The 15,170-nt window shown below is 46.0% G+C and overlaps 1 protein-coding gene across 1 annotated transcript; it reads right to left on the bottom strand.

Moving 5' to 3' along the window:
- Positions 1–1,910: 1,910 nt before the first annotated feature.
- Positions 1,911–14,506, bottom strand: LOC311100631 (leucine zipper putative tumor suppressor 2 homolog). Its single transcript, XM_084141556.1, has 5 exons — positions 14,381–14,506; positions 6,523–7,110; positions 5,765–6,352; positions 5,220–5,489; positions 1,911–4,195 (listed from the first exon to the last, which is right to left on the bottom strand). The coding sequence occupies exons 2-5, from the start codon at positions 7,075–7,077 to the stop codon at positions 3,458–3,460; spliced, it is 2,151 nt and encodes a 716-aa protein (XP_083997682.1). The 5' UTR covers positions 7,078–7,110; positions 14,381–14,506; the 3' UTR covers positions 1,911–3,457.
- Between the last annotated feature and the right edge of the window lie 664 nt (positions 14,507–15,170).

Here is a 15,170-nt window from a genome sequence, read left to right as displayed (position 1 = left end):
CTAATACTAAGCTATTTGCCAGCTATGTGTGACGCCATGTTTGTTGACATTTCTACAATGCATTCTAGGTGTCACGTAAACGTCTGTCAGACCAAAGATGTTATAATGAGGTGAAGGGTAAACTTCCGGAAGTGAATGATCGTAGACGACACACCCCCTTCAACATGCATACTGCAAACAGACCAAACTCATCTTGTCTCCTCTTATTATCTTTGGTTGAGGCGAAAAAACAAACATCGTGGTGCGCACAAACTACCCATCGTCGGATTATTTTCGATTTCTAGAAAGTGTTTTACTAAATTAATTTGATCAAAAAGTTGTCTGTCAGAAGTATTACAATGTACATTTACTTTTTAACCGCCTGTCTGCATATTTCAAGATATGGCATATGAGGGTGCAGTGAGACACACGATGGGTTGGACAATACTTTTCTCGTCAATTATCTTGAAAAAATATATACTTCCATATACTGGAAATCAACCAATCCTCCATCGTTAACACAATGGAAAGATCAAATGCTTTATCTACATGTGCGTGGGCGACGGAGAGAGCCCAAAGGACAAAGTAACATGTGATGTTGTTGAATGGAAAGATGGAAAGAGCATGGCGTTTGCAACGCCAGGGTTGTGGGTTCATTTCCCACGGGGGGCCAGTATAAAAAAATATGTATTCACTAACTGTAAGTCGCTCTGGATAAGAGCGTCTGCTAAATGACTAAAATGTAAATGTAAAATGTATGACATGGGGTGCGTGTGTGTGCAAAATAGAGCATGCACAAAACATGCATTCTCTCTAAGCTTCCTTGTTCTGGTTGCATCCCCAGGCTGGATTTGAGCTGGTGTCTGTGGATGGAGTGTTCCTGCAGGGTGACACTGACCCCCACGCTGTGGATATCATCCACAGGGCCTTCAGCAACAAGGCCAAAGACCCCATGATGTGCATAGTCGAAGCCCCAAAAATCCCTTGACTAAAGACTGACTCACTGCCCAGAAAAACGGGGTTTGGCCTGGAGTTCCAAGACCTAAAGCCTAGGAGCAATACAAACAGAAGCTCCACAGGCTATAGTGTGTTGGAATAATGGCAGAAGAGTGAGGAGTGTGAAGGTATTATGTGGGCTAATAGGAAACTTCTGTTCCCACTATGGTGACCCAGGAGGATCTGGCCAATCAGACGAGGGAAGTAAGAGACCTGCATCCACGGGAACCAGCAGCCAGTGACTTGTGTGCGGTCCTAAAGCATCAAGCCACTCTGAGCCAATAGTAGACCAGTTCACACAGTCCTTCCTTTTACATTAGTTATGTATTATTTATCACATCGGACACTTTCATAAATTATGCAAAAAAAAATATACACGTCTATATATAGACATTTCTTAGAACAATACTTAAATCATTAAACACACCGGCTAATTTATGCAAACTGTAATCCAAGTGCTTTCCAGGACTGCTGTGAACTGAACTAATGGTTGTCTGTCGGAGCCAGTGTGGAGAGGTGGTTGGGATTGCTGCTTGTGACCAGAAGATGGCAGGCTTGGATCAGATCCACCTGTCAGTTGATGGTAATGTATAGAGGCACCGAGCCATGAACATATAGTGATCATCTTGATATCAGGTGTAAACATGCCCTAAGTTTCTCATTCTTGGCATCAAGAGAAGTGTCTACAGGCTACACAATCTAGATACAGGAGGAGAGTGACATGTTATCACAATGTATGTGTATAAACAGGGCTTAACATAAAATAAAAGAGCAACTGATATTTTTTTACTTCTGTGGCTTGATGTTCCTTGTCTGACCTAATAGAATCAACCACTCAATACATGCTTTTTGATAATTACATTGATTAAATTATGTAACAAATGTCATAAAATGAAGTTGAGCCAGCCATCAGTAATCCATTTGAAAAGCAGCTATTCGTTTTATCGTTTGTTTTATTAAAAACAGTCAGTTGGTACAAGAAATTTACAGCATGAAAATATACATTTAATATCTTCATACAAATACTGTGGATAAAAAATTGTATTATAGAACCATGAGTAGCATTCACACATACACCAATATGCAGACATGGTACTGTAAAGAACCAACTGGACATGTGACATTGCTTTGGTCTATTCACAGTAGCTATGTTTATTTTGAAATAGATAATATCTCTGTAAGAAATCTATTATATATCACCATATAACGATGTCAGTATTAAGGATATCTACAATGAAGGGTTAACAGCGATATGGGACATTTAAGTGTCTTCCTCTTGTGAATGGGTGTGCTTTTTTTATACAGAAGTTGATGAAAAGATAAGTCATATCATGGTCAGTCTAATTTCACTTTATAAAAGACTACGGGCTCTATTAAATCTGTATCACTGAAGCGTTACAGATTGCGCGATAGAAATGTAAAGGTCATTTTCGATTGTTCCGACCTATACAGCGTTTAACGTGAATGCAGTCTCTGCTTACACGGGAACATTGCCTTTAAATTTCAATTACGCTGTAACGCGGAACTTCTGTGATATGGATTAAATAGAGCCCGAAACATCTATCACTTAGTCCATGTCCTCTCTCACAGCCTATACAAAAAGCACCTTCACAAACAGCCAGTGCAGCATACAAATATTGACAGAGAAACACAAATATCCATAGAGATGAATCCATCCATGCTTTTGTACTTCGGTGAAGGGAGATCAAAGGTAAAGTAGCTACTCTTCACAACAATAGAAAGCATATCTGAGTGTGCTTTAGTGACTTTTACCTTGAATTTCCACGGTTTCTGGTTTGCTAGCTAGAGATACTGTGTAGATAGAGAAATTCAAGACCACTAAGGTACATATTTAGATACTTAAATGTGTCACATTGAATGAGGAGACTTTTGGTAATGGTAAAATGTTTTGCCATTGAACCTGTAGTATCTGAAAACAACATGCCGAAGAACACTAGTGTTATCAAGCTCTGCCTACCAAGAACACGAGACCACCCACAGTGAATAAGGAGGAAGTACAAATTCCTAGGGAGTAGGAAGAGAGCCGAGCCTCCCCATGTGTTTACATGATGTTCAGTGAGTCATTCTAGGAATTGCTCAAAAAGGCAGGACGTACTCCCTCCATGCTGTACGAGACTCATCCGACTTCAAAATCACTCTCCCGGTAGGTGAACTCTCATTCAGTCACATCAGATCCCTATGCCTGTGAGTGACAGAAGGGTGTGTGTGTAGCGACATTAGCCAGTGGGAGTCAACCATACTAATGAGACAGTGAGACGGCGTGGAAGAGCAGGAACATACAGAGAGTAGACCAACTATAGACAGATTACTACATACTGTAGAGACCCTGAAGGACATATACTGAAGGATCCTGACCTACTAAGTAATTATAGAGGCTATCTGGCTTCCTATAGACGCTCCTAGGGGATCAGATGCATATGGCTGATAGAGACGGAGAAGGAGACACAGAGAGGTGGTGGTGTCAGATCTCAGTAGCAGTGATCTCGTCAAAGTTGATCTCGTTGCCGCTGCCTTCATCCTGCTCCTCCAGCTCGTCCCGGGTCTCCAGTTCTAGACTGAGCTTGCGCAGCATGCGCTCCAGCGCCCGGTTCCTCCGGTACATCCCCACGTAGTTCTGCTGCAGCTGCTTCTGATACTGGATCACCTTGTCCTTTTCCTCCTGCCAGACCCTGTGCTCCTTCTCAAAGCTGCACGCCTGCTCCTCTCCCCGCTGGCGTTCTGTGGCTAACTCCGCCCCCAGACCGTCCATCTGCAGCCGGAGGCTCTGGAGGGCCTCGCTCTCATACGCCCTGGCCTCGTCGCTTTTATAGGTCAACAAGTGTGGCTCCTCCCCCTCCGGGAAGGCCTGGCACTGTCTGCCTCCACCACCATTGTGGGTGGGGCTCTGGAGGCTTGTCTGATTGGCGGCAGCATGGAGGCGGGCCATCTCCTCCTCCAGTCGGCCCACCTTCTGGCGGAGGAGCTGGGTCTCACTCTTGCGGCGCTGCAGCTCGTTCTGGCACACCTCCAGCTCCATGGTGCGTGTGTGGCCGGCAGTGGTTGCCTCTTGCAGCAGGGTCTGGCTGGTGGTGAGCTCGCCACGGGAGTCCCGAAGCTGTCCACGCAGAGAGACGATCTCCCCCATGCGCTGAGCCAGCTCCCCCTGGACATCCTTCAGCTGCTGCTTCAGCAGGGAGATCTCCCCAGACTTCTGACACACCTGGAGGAAACACAACTAGTGTCATATATAGAGGACTTACACCACAAAGTCCTATGAATATATGAGGGAATATGACAATATACACAGTGTACAAAACATTAGGAAGTCGTTCCATGACTTAGACTGACCAGGTGAATCCAGCAGAAAGCTATGATCCCTTATTGATGTCACTTGTAAATCCACTTCAAATCAGTGTAGATAAAGGGGAGAAGACGGGTTAAAGAAGGATTTTAAAGCCTTGAGACATGGATTGCGTATGTGTGCCATTCAGAGGGTGAATAGGCAAGACAAAATATTTAAGTGCTTTTGAACAGGGTATGGTAGTAGGCGCTAGACGCACCGGTTTGTGTCAAGAACTGCAACACTGCTGGGTTTTTCACACTCAACAGTTTCCCGTGTGTATCAAGAATGGTTCACCACCCAAAAGACATCCAACCAACTTGACACAACTGTAGGAAGCATTGGAGTCAACATGGGCCAGCATCCCTGTGGAACACTTTCTCCACCTTGTAGAGTCCATGCCCCTACATATTGAGACTGTTCTGAGGGCAAAAGGGGGTGCAACTCAATAATAGGAAGATGTTCCTAATGTTTGTACACTCAGTGTATGAGGGAATACATTCGAGAGAGAGCGAGAAGCTTGGTGTCTTTGTTATGTGATTAATGCCGGTGCGACACTGTGCCAGGCTCTAGCACGTCAAACATGCCTGGGGCAGCACATTACTGAGGGTACCATTTGTACTACACTATCGGTGACCCATTGTACTAAATCATTTAATTTAATTGCCTGTCCGACTGTGACAAAAAAGACTCAAAAGGAATTACAGTGGTATTTATAGATTGTGTAAAATTCACTATCTTTATTGTCTATACTGGAGTACCTGAGTAGACACATACTGCTAGCATTGGGGCAGACCCTCAGCCGCTTCATCTACAAGATCTACAGAAGTGCCTAAGACCTAGGAGGTAGGGACTAGGGGTGGATTTGGAATGGGGCCACAGACAGTATGAGGGTCCATCTAACCTCCCACGTGGTCTCCTCCAGCCTGGGCCCTAGCTGGATCTTCTCGTGCTCGTAGGAGGTACAGCGCTCTTCCAGCTTCTCCCTCTCCTGCAGCAGCTGGCCGAAGTCCTCCTGGAGCTTCTTCTTCTCCTGCTGCAGGTGGAAGACCTGCAGTTGGAGCACCTGCTGGGCACGCTGGGCCTTCTGGGACTGGGTCTGCATCCGTGTGGCGCAGCTCTGACGCAACTCCTCCAGCTCCAGCTCACAGCGCTTCTGCTTCTCCTCATAAACCTGGGGAAAGAGGGGATACAGGGGAGACCAGGGGTGGGTAGGCGAGGGTGGCATTGTGTGAGGGTTTCATTGTGTGTGTGCATGCATGCGTGTGTGTGTGTGGTGATTGTAATGGATTGAGTGTCCCAATAAGTCATGACATTTGTCATTTTGTGTGTGATAGTACATGGTGTGAGAGAGGGCGCAAGAGGGAGAGGAGCTTGGTGTCTTCATGCATTTTACAATATAAGACAAGATAATGTTTCCAATGCTCTTCGGTCCATCTTCCCACGTACCTGGCAGATAGCCACTTCGTTCTCGTCCAGGTTGTCTCGGAGCTGCTGCAGCTCCACGTCTCTCTCCCTCAGCTTATCCTCCAGGTCCCTCACCACCCCCTCGTACCCCCCCTCCACAGGGGCTGGCGAGCGCCCGCTTGACCCGCTGTCTGACAGGGGCTGGCTGCGTCCGCTCACCGACCCTGTGCTCTTACTGGACGAGGAGCGCCCGCTGTCCGAGTTGGAGTGCCCGTGTGCAGTCTTCATTGGCTCCAGGTGGCCACTACCAGGCGGGGTGTCTGCGGGCGCCAGGCTGTAGGGGATGCTACCATAGGGGGGCAGGCTCGACAGGGAGTTCCGTCCAGAGTCAGACATGGAGCAGGTCTGGCTGCCCCCGCCCGTGTGGCGCCCGCCGCTGTAGGAGTTGCGATTCTCCGAGCAGGGCGACAAGGTGTCCATCTGGCTACCAGGTGACAACAGGTTGAGGTTGTTCTGGCAGTCTGATAGACTGGCCCTGTCGTGGCGAGGGGAAAGGAACTGCATGGAGTTGCGGCTCTTGGGGACGACGGGTTTGAAGGCAGTCGGCCGGATCACTGTTTTCTCCATGTTCTGAGAGGGAAAGACCAAATGGTTTGTTGGGTAAGAGGTTGTAAATAATGTATATTCAGTGAATGTTTGATTCATTTCTTCTAATCGTGTTATTGTGAGAGTGGATTGATCTACTGTACATTCAAAGAGACAATGACTGTTCCATATAGCCTGAACAAGGCCACACTCACCTTCTCCAGCTTCCCTGACACGGGGACCAGTTTGGGCGGGGGTTCTTCCATATTCCTGTTGAGGCTCCCCAGCTGCCCATCCTTGGCCTTCCCTGTGTCAATCCCGGCCCCAGGGCTTCCATGAACCACAGTGTTTTCATTCCAGTCTCCCACATAGTCCTGGTTCAGATACGAGTAATTTCCAATGGTCCCGCTGTCCTTACTGGAGCCAATCACCATCAAGGGCTTCCTGTTGCCAGGCGGAGTGAAGTTACTGAGCAGTGGATCCTGGGATGTGTCAACGGAGGCCAGGCAGGAAGTGGCGCCCAACGTGGTTCTGTGGAGCCTGGTGGCGCCCGGCTCGGGGCCAACATCAATGGGCCGGTAGTGACGAACCAGGTGGGCCGGGCCGGGGCGGTGGGCGATGAGGCTGCTGACTGAGCCCATGGCCTCCTTGGAGTTGGAGGGTAGGTTGGGGGGCGTGTGGGGGGCAGAGGGGCGGCAGTGGGGGGTTCCGCTGAGGCTGGGGGTGTGGTGGCGCTCAGCAGGGATGGACAGAGCCTGAACCAGGGCCATGGTGGCTGTTGCTCAGTGGGACACCCACACGATCTGGGGGACAGAGGGAGAAACAGGTACACAGTCAGTCAAATGATTACCCCTACCTACATGCACATATTACCTTAATTACCTCAAACTAACCTGTACCCCCGCACATTGACTCGGTACCGGTACCCCCTCTATTTAGCCTCATTATTGTTATTTTATCGTTGCTCTTTTATTTTTTACTTTAGTTTATTTAGTAAATATTTTTCTTAACTGCATTGTTGGTTAAGGTCTTGTAAGTAAGCATTTCACGGTAAGGTCTACACCTGTTGTATTCGGCGCATGTGACAAATAAAATGTGATGTGATTTTGATTGGATTTGAATGGGAACTTTCAAAGCAGCAAAACAATAAAGCTTTAAAGTAGGAATATTAGGAATATACACCAGAGGGCGCATATTTGGACTATCGAACCATCCAGGGTCGTGTTCAGGAGGGCTCAGCGTTCTGAACGTTGCAGATAGAAATGTGTTCTATAGAGACAGGACTCCATGATTCCCTAAAGAATGTTCACAGACATGCTTCGCTGTGAAGTAAAATATTCTACATTACAGAAAACTTTGACTCTGGTAAAACCATTAAAACTGCATGGATACAAACTACAGTTAAATGAACATCAAGTAGACATACAGCCACACAGACAGAGCAGCACAAACATGGGCTTCAGGCCTCATATCGGAAATGGTCTCTGACGGGAAGCAACTGTCTGTCTCCCTACATTCCTTCAACCTCCTTTCAAAACAATGACATGCAAACTAGGGGGAGAGAATTACAATCGTAGGGTACTCAATTGGTAATGATATCTCATTCAAAAGTCAAAAGCTGCTGTACATGAACAGGTAAGTAAACAACTATTAGTGATATGATTTGATTTATTAAGACCCCCATTAGCTGATGCCAGTGAGGTACCAACCAGTGATCTCATCTAAATCAGATGATCTACTCATCCAAACAGCGATACTACACAGTACACAGACTGTGACATCATCAGTCCCAAGGCACAGCATTTGGTGGTGACAGGAATACAATAGTAGACAGGAGATAGGCACTGTGTTTGCTGGCACGCAGCTGTGCATGTTAAATACATCATCACTACTGTATGAGTCATCCAGAGCGGATGTCCCAGGGACAGGTGTGTCCTGTTGGAGAAAGTTGAGTGTCAGAGCTCTTCGAAGTCAGGATCTAAACTCAGATACTGCGCTAGCCCTAAACTATGTAAAGTCATTTTCCACATGTACTTTGGGACTAGAATGTGTTAGTGAAACTGTGTCAGTTGTAGCCCTGTCACACATAGTTGTATGAATGCCTTCTGTATACACATTAGGGTTGTAACGGTTCACCAAACTCACGGTTCGGTGCTTATTTTGGTTTTGGGGTCACGGTTCGGTATCGGTACAGTGGGAAAATGAAATGCCAACAGTTACTGTCAAAGTTGTATTTATTTAAGAAAATACAAGCTGTTGGTATTCCTGATTGTGAAAACAATCATGAAAACCAACACAGAAAAATAAAGTGCAATATGTGTGTGAAATCAATATGTAAACATGGCCTATACTATACATACATACATACACTATGATTTTCTTACAAAGAGAAAAAGATGCACGCTTGTGTGCACTGCTTTGTCATAAAGGGGGTGTGTCTATAGCAATGTACCCACTCTGGGGTAATGTGATGGCTGATGGGCTGTCACTGTCAAGTAGCGCTCTGTAGCCCTGGAGGTCCATCCATCTGTAGTAAGCACAACACTGACTACATTGGCCAATTCATTGACAACGTCGGCTTTGGCTTGCTTATACAGTGCATTCAGAAAGTATTCAGACCCCTTCCCCACATTTTGTTACGTTACAGCCTTATTCTAAAATTGATTAAATTAATGTTTTTCTGCATCAATCTAAACACAATACCCCATAATGACAAAGTGAAAACAGGTTTTTAGAAATGTTTGCAAATGTATTAACAATAAAAAACAGAAATACCTTATTTACATAAGTATTCAGACCCTTTGCTATGAGACTCAAAATTGAGCTCAGGTGCATCCTGTTTCCATTGATCATCCTTGACATGTTTCTACAACTTGACTGGAGTCCACCTGTGGTAAATTCAATTGATTGGACATGATTTGGAAAGGCACACACCTGTCTATATAAGGTCCCACAGTTGACAGTGCAGGTCAGAGCAAAAACCAAGCCATGAGGTCGAAGGAATTGTCCGTAGAGCTCCGAGACAGGATTGTGTCGAGGCAAAGATCTGGGGAAGGGTACCAAAACATTTCTGCAGCATTGAAGGTCCCCAAGAACACAGTGGCCTCCATCATTCTTAAATGGAAGAAGTTTGGACCCACCAAGCTCTTCCTAGAGCTGGCCGCCTGGCCAAACTGAGCAATCAGGGAAGAAGGGCCTTGGTCAGGGAGGTGACCAAGAACCCGATGGTCACTCTGACAGAGCTCTAGAGTTTATCTGTGGAGATGGGAGAACCTTCTAGAAGGACAACCATCTCTGCAGCACTCCACCAATCAGGCCTTTATAGTAGAGTGGCCAGACGAAGCCACTCCTCAGTAAAAGGCACATGACAGCCCGCTTGAAGTTTGCTAAAAGGCATCTAAAGGACTCAGACCATGAGAAACAAGATTGAACTCTTTGGCCTGAATGCTAAGCGTCACGTCTGGAGGAAACCTGGCACCATCCCTACGGTGAAGCATGGTGGTGGCAGCTTCATGCTGTGGGGATGTTTTTCAGCAGCAGGGACTGGGAGACTAGTCAGGATTGAGGGAAAGATGAACAGAGCAAAGTACAGAGAGATCCTTGATGGAAACCTGCTCCAAAGCTCTCAGGACCTCAGACTGGGGCAAAGGTTCACCTTCCAACAGGACACCGACCCTAAGCACACAGCCAAGACAACACAGGAGTGGCTTCGGGACAAGTCTCTGAATGTCCTTGAGTGGCCCAGCCAGAGTCCGGACTTGAACCCGATCTAACATCTCTGAAGAGACCTGAAAATAGCTGTGCATCGACACTCCCCATCCAACCTGACAAAGCTTGAGAGGATCTGCAGAGAAGAACGGCAGAAACTTCCCAAATACAGGAATGCCAAGCTTGTAGCGTCATACCCAAGAAGACTCGAGGCTGTAATCACTGCCAAAGGTGCTTCAACAAAGTACTGAGTAAAGGGTCTGAATACTTATGTAAATGTAATATTTAACATTTTATTTTCAAAAATTGCGTTGTCATTATTGGGTATTGTGTGTAGATTGATGAAGGGAAAAAAAACAATTTAATCCATTTTAGAATAAGACTAATGTAACAAAATGTGGAAAAGCCAAGGGGTCTGAATACTTTCCGAATGCACTGTATAGACATTTACATTTACATTTTAGTCATTTAGCAGACGCTCTTATCCAGAGCGACTTACAGGAGCAATTAGGGTTAAGTGCCTTGCTCAAGGGCACATTTACGTCATTTAGCAGACGCTCTTATCCAGAGCGACTACAAATTGGTGCATTCACCCTATAGCCAGTGGGATAACCACTTTACAATTATACTATTTTTTATTATTATTATTATTTTTTTTGGGGTGGGGGGGGGGGTAGAAGGACTCGTAGAGGGCAGGTACTACCGGTTTGCGGAAATGTGTGTGAGGGAAGTTAGTAAAGTGTCTGGAGCACTTTTACGAGGTATTGAAACCCCCTATTCTAAACCACCAAGAATGGGCGCATATCCGCGGCTATAAACACCTATCGCGCTTGTCATTTATTTTGGCCCGGTTAGAATCAGCTGTGAAGGGCTGCGTGTGGTTATGTGGTTCGGTACAAATACGTGTACAGTCACCCCTAATAGACATGCATCAGCGCACATGTGTTAAGATCAGGACAATGATTAAATGGGACTGTGGCATGTCTATCAACCAGCCAGTTCCTCATTAATAACAGCCAGCCAGTTTGGCACCAGACGGCCACTGCTGGCTCTGCCCATGCACTGTGCCACCCTGCCAAGACAAACAGCCTACAGCTGAGGTTTAACTGTGATTACTACATTATAATTAGCACAGAGAGGTAATAAATGTGATCTCTACTTATTGTATTGGATCATAACAGATGGATAAAGAAAGTTAGGCCAGTTGCATGACAAACAGACATAGGCCTACATACAGTAAAGTACACAGTATTCTGTAGAACATCTGTACGTGCATTGTCATAAACACACACATTCACTCTCTTACAAATTTGTGCTTGCAGCAGTACACTAAACCTTTAACACACTATTTTGGGAGGACAGATTTGCAGGTTGACTGCTATGCCCTTTTCCATGCATTCCACCCGTAGTAGTTTGGGGCCCAGTTGTCTTCTTCTGAAGCTGTAATCCCTGAACTATGGCTGAGACTGTCCAGACTAGAGAGTAGTAGATTAGTGTTTCTCAGCGCATTCCTAGGAAAACACACCAGATTCAAAGAATCAACTAGTCTCCTATACAGCTTTGATAGCCCCCATACCACATGTCCCGTTTTTGTTTCACATGATTGGGGGCGGACTCGTAGAGGGCAGGGCCCTTTCCTTAGCATCTCAAAGCCTCTGAAGGAGACCAGATAGACAGATCACACTGACTCACATAGGCCTAGTTTACCAATAACCCTCAAGTCAGCACTGCTTTTTGTCATGGAGGAAATTGGCACCAAAATAAAGCTATGTTTCTCATTCCACTCAGCTGACTGCAGCTTTGAAGATGTTCTCTGAGCAGATTGTTTTTGTGTGTCTGGGAAAAGCCTAGGAGGTATTTGGACAGGCAGACAGAGAATTTGCAGCCACGTCTGCTATAACGACTTGTTTCCCAGTTCAATAACATTGGTAGGTGGAAGGGCTCCAGACTAGTTCACTGTGATTTAACAACCACTGCGTGTCATCGTTCACATGACACGGCTATAGGGGTGCTCCGTAATGGGAAATGAAGCAATGGCAGCTTACCCCTCAGGTATTTTTTAGACATCATTTTAACTAATCAAAACTAATCTTTGGCAGATTTGGTAAAACAAAGTTTGCACTATCTTTATCTTCTCCAGATGCAGGGGGTTATACAGTAGACTACTGGACTGATAGATGCAGGGGGTTATACGGTAGACTACTGGACTGATAGATGCAGGGGGTTATACAGTAGACTACTGGACTGATAGATGCAGGGGGTTATACAGTAGACTACTGGACTGATAGATGCAGGGGGTTATACAGTAGACTACTGGACTGATAGATGCAGGGGGTTATACAGTAGACTACTGGACTGATAGATGCAGGGGGTTATACAGTAGACTACTGTACTGATAGATGCAGGGGGTTATACAGTAGACTACTGGACTGATAGATGCAGGGGGTTATACAGTAGACTACTGGACTGATAGATGCAGGGGGTTATACAGTAGACTACTGGACTGATAGATGCAGGGGGTTATACGGTAGACTACTGGACTGATAGATGCAGGGGGTTATACAGTAGACTACTGGACTGATAGATGCAGGGGGTTATACAGTAGACTACTGGACTGATAGATGCAGGGGGTTATACAGTAGACTACTGGACTGATAGATGCAGGGGGTTATACAGTAGACTACTGGACTGATAGATGCAGGGGGTTATACAGTAGACTACTGGACTGATAGATGCAGGGGGTTATACAGTAGACTACTGGACTGATAGATGCAGGGGGTTATACAGTAGACTACTGGACTGATAGATGCAGGGGGTTATACAGTAGACTACTGGACTGATAGATGCAGGGGGTTATACGGTAGACTACTGGACTGATAGATGCAGGCTGCAACCCAGCATATTCATTTAGCTTATTCACTTCATGTAAGTCATGTGTTTGAATGCCAAATCTGCCATGAAATATATAGGCATGGTCCACACTAAGCACAGGGGCAGGCACAGAGAAGACCAAACATGAAAGCTTCACATTTATGGGTGTTACACACAGAAACGCATGGACACAAACATTTAGGCGCAGCAGACCCTGCTTGGCTAGTATGCAACGTCACACAAACATGCTTTGATACAAACCAAGAGGATGCTGTAAATCCCTCTTTGTGAGTCAGTTGGACACACACACACACACACACACACACACACACACACACACAGCCAGCCAGAGGGGTTTGGGTCTAACAATACAGTGCACAAGAGGGGATGTGTGAGGGCTGGTAAAAAAAAGTCTGCTCTGTTTTACTGGCTGGTTTGGAGGCAGAGGTACCGAGAGCAGCACCTCTGATTTAGGACAAGAGAGGAGAGGTAGGGAAAGAGGAAAATAGAGAGAGAGAAAATTCTAGCAAATGAGAGAAAGTGAGATAATAAAGAGTGAGAGCGTATGCATGAGTAGCTGGGAACAAACAGCCTGGAAATCCCCTCCTCCACTTTTCGTCTCCCTCCTAATCTAATCCACTCTCCCTCCCCTTTCCCTCCTCTTCTCCATCTCCCTCCCCTTTCCCTCTCCATTCTGTGTCCAACATTGAAAGTAGACCACGGAGGAAAAATGTGACATTGCTACTTTGGTCCAACAGACAACCTACCTTTCCATGAAAATTGACCTGTTTTTCTCAGCCCCTGTCTGTATGCTAAATCCCACATTGTTAGGTTATCATCATGATACTGACGGTCATAATGCTTCTATGGACAATGAGGTCCGGACTACACTTATACTGAATGCCATTCTCTCCCTTTGAGGCCTAACAAATGAAGGGAGCATGGACAATGATGAGACCAGTGAGGAAAACAGGCCTCTTCTCCCATGCATGCGCACACACAACACACACATTCCTGGATAACTTTTCTCTGCCTGTCACAGTCTTTGTTTTTGTTTGAGTGAGCAGAGCGAGAGAGCTCTCCCACGCTATAGTCATCTATAGTATAGATAGGATGTTGCCTTGGCTACTATCCCATTTTAGATGACTCTGGTCATTGGATTGATCACTCCCATTATATTTTGATAATTTAGCAGACTCGCTTATCGCAACTGACTTAAAATAAGTGCATTCAACTAATGTAGGTGTGACTAAACAAAAATCTAAGAAAGAGATAAAAAAGCATTCAACTCTAGGAGAGCTTAATTACACCACCTGGCATCAAGGGTAACAGCTAACCCTCATGGCTCACACTGTCTACAAATGTTCTACGTCTACAGTTTGTTGTGGAAACCCCATCTTGCCTGTTTCTATTTTCCATCAAACTTCCTTTTCCCCAGTGCCCTATTCACAAAGCCCCAAAAGTTCCCCATCACAGGAGTTACTACTCACGTACCCCAAGCTGACCCCTGCATAGCTGCCTCTGCACTGGGCCTCCTCTCGTCCACTTCAAAGTCGTTCAACTCCCAGAAGAGTTGCATCCACACAATTTGTTCCGATCCTCCCGTAGCTCTGTGTCTGTCTCTCTACTCTCTTCTCCTGAGGGAAACTTCTCTCCGAGTCCAAACGCGGCTCATTGCTCAGGCCAAATGCCACCAATGTGAATGGACTTTCTGGTCCCTCCTCCTCTACCCCTCCTTCTCCCTCTCTCTCACACAAACTCCCACACACCACCTCCCCTCTCTCTTTTCTCTCTCCCTGGCTGGCGCTCTCTCTCCACTTTTCTGTCCTGTGCGGCTTTGACCAAATAGGCTCCACACAGCATAGTGTGCCTCGCTGCCTTTGTCAAGCAGTAAAAACAGGAAAAAAAATTCTGCCCTCCTCCAGTCTGTCTAAAGAGGGAAAGAAAGAAAGAAACTGGGCCAGCATGCTGATATTGGATCATTTTTATGGCTCCCTTGATGTTGCTGCAGACATACCTTCCTAACTAATCAGATAACTGGCAGTATCTATCTGTGCCCATGCATGCATGTGTAAAAGATATACGGTCTGTTCAACTCAAAAGAGAAATAAGTGTCTAGTGCTAAGGGGGAGGGGCACATGCCACAAACAAGCAACAGAACCCCCTACAGTTCATAGCAGGGTCCCACTTCAATTAGTCACTGAGTGGTTACAGTTGCCTAATGAAACCGACAGACAGTGAGATCCTAGATAAGAGTCCAAACACCCACTGACTTCCCAGACAG

This window comes from Coregonus lavaretus (assembly GCF_964263955.1).
Source record: "Coregonus lavaretus genome assembly, chromosome: 25".
In the NCBI taxonomy this organism is placed as follows: domain Eukaryota; kingdom Metazoa; phylum Chordata; class Actinopteri; order Salmoniformes; family Salmonidae; genus Coregonus; species Coregonus lavaretus.
Note: the sequence above shows the minus strand (reverse complement) of the source record. Positions and strands in the feature narration are given on the sequence as shown.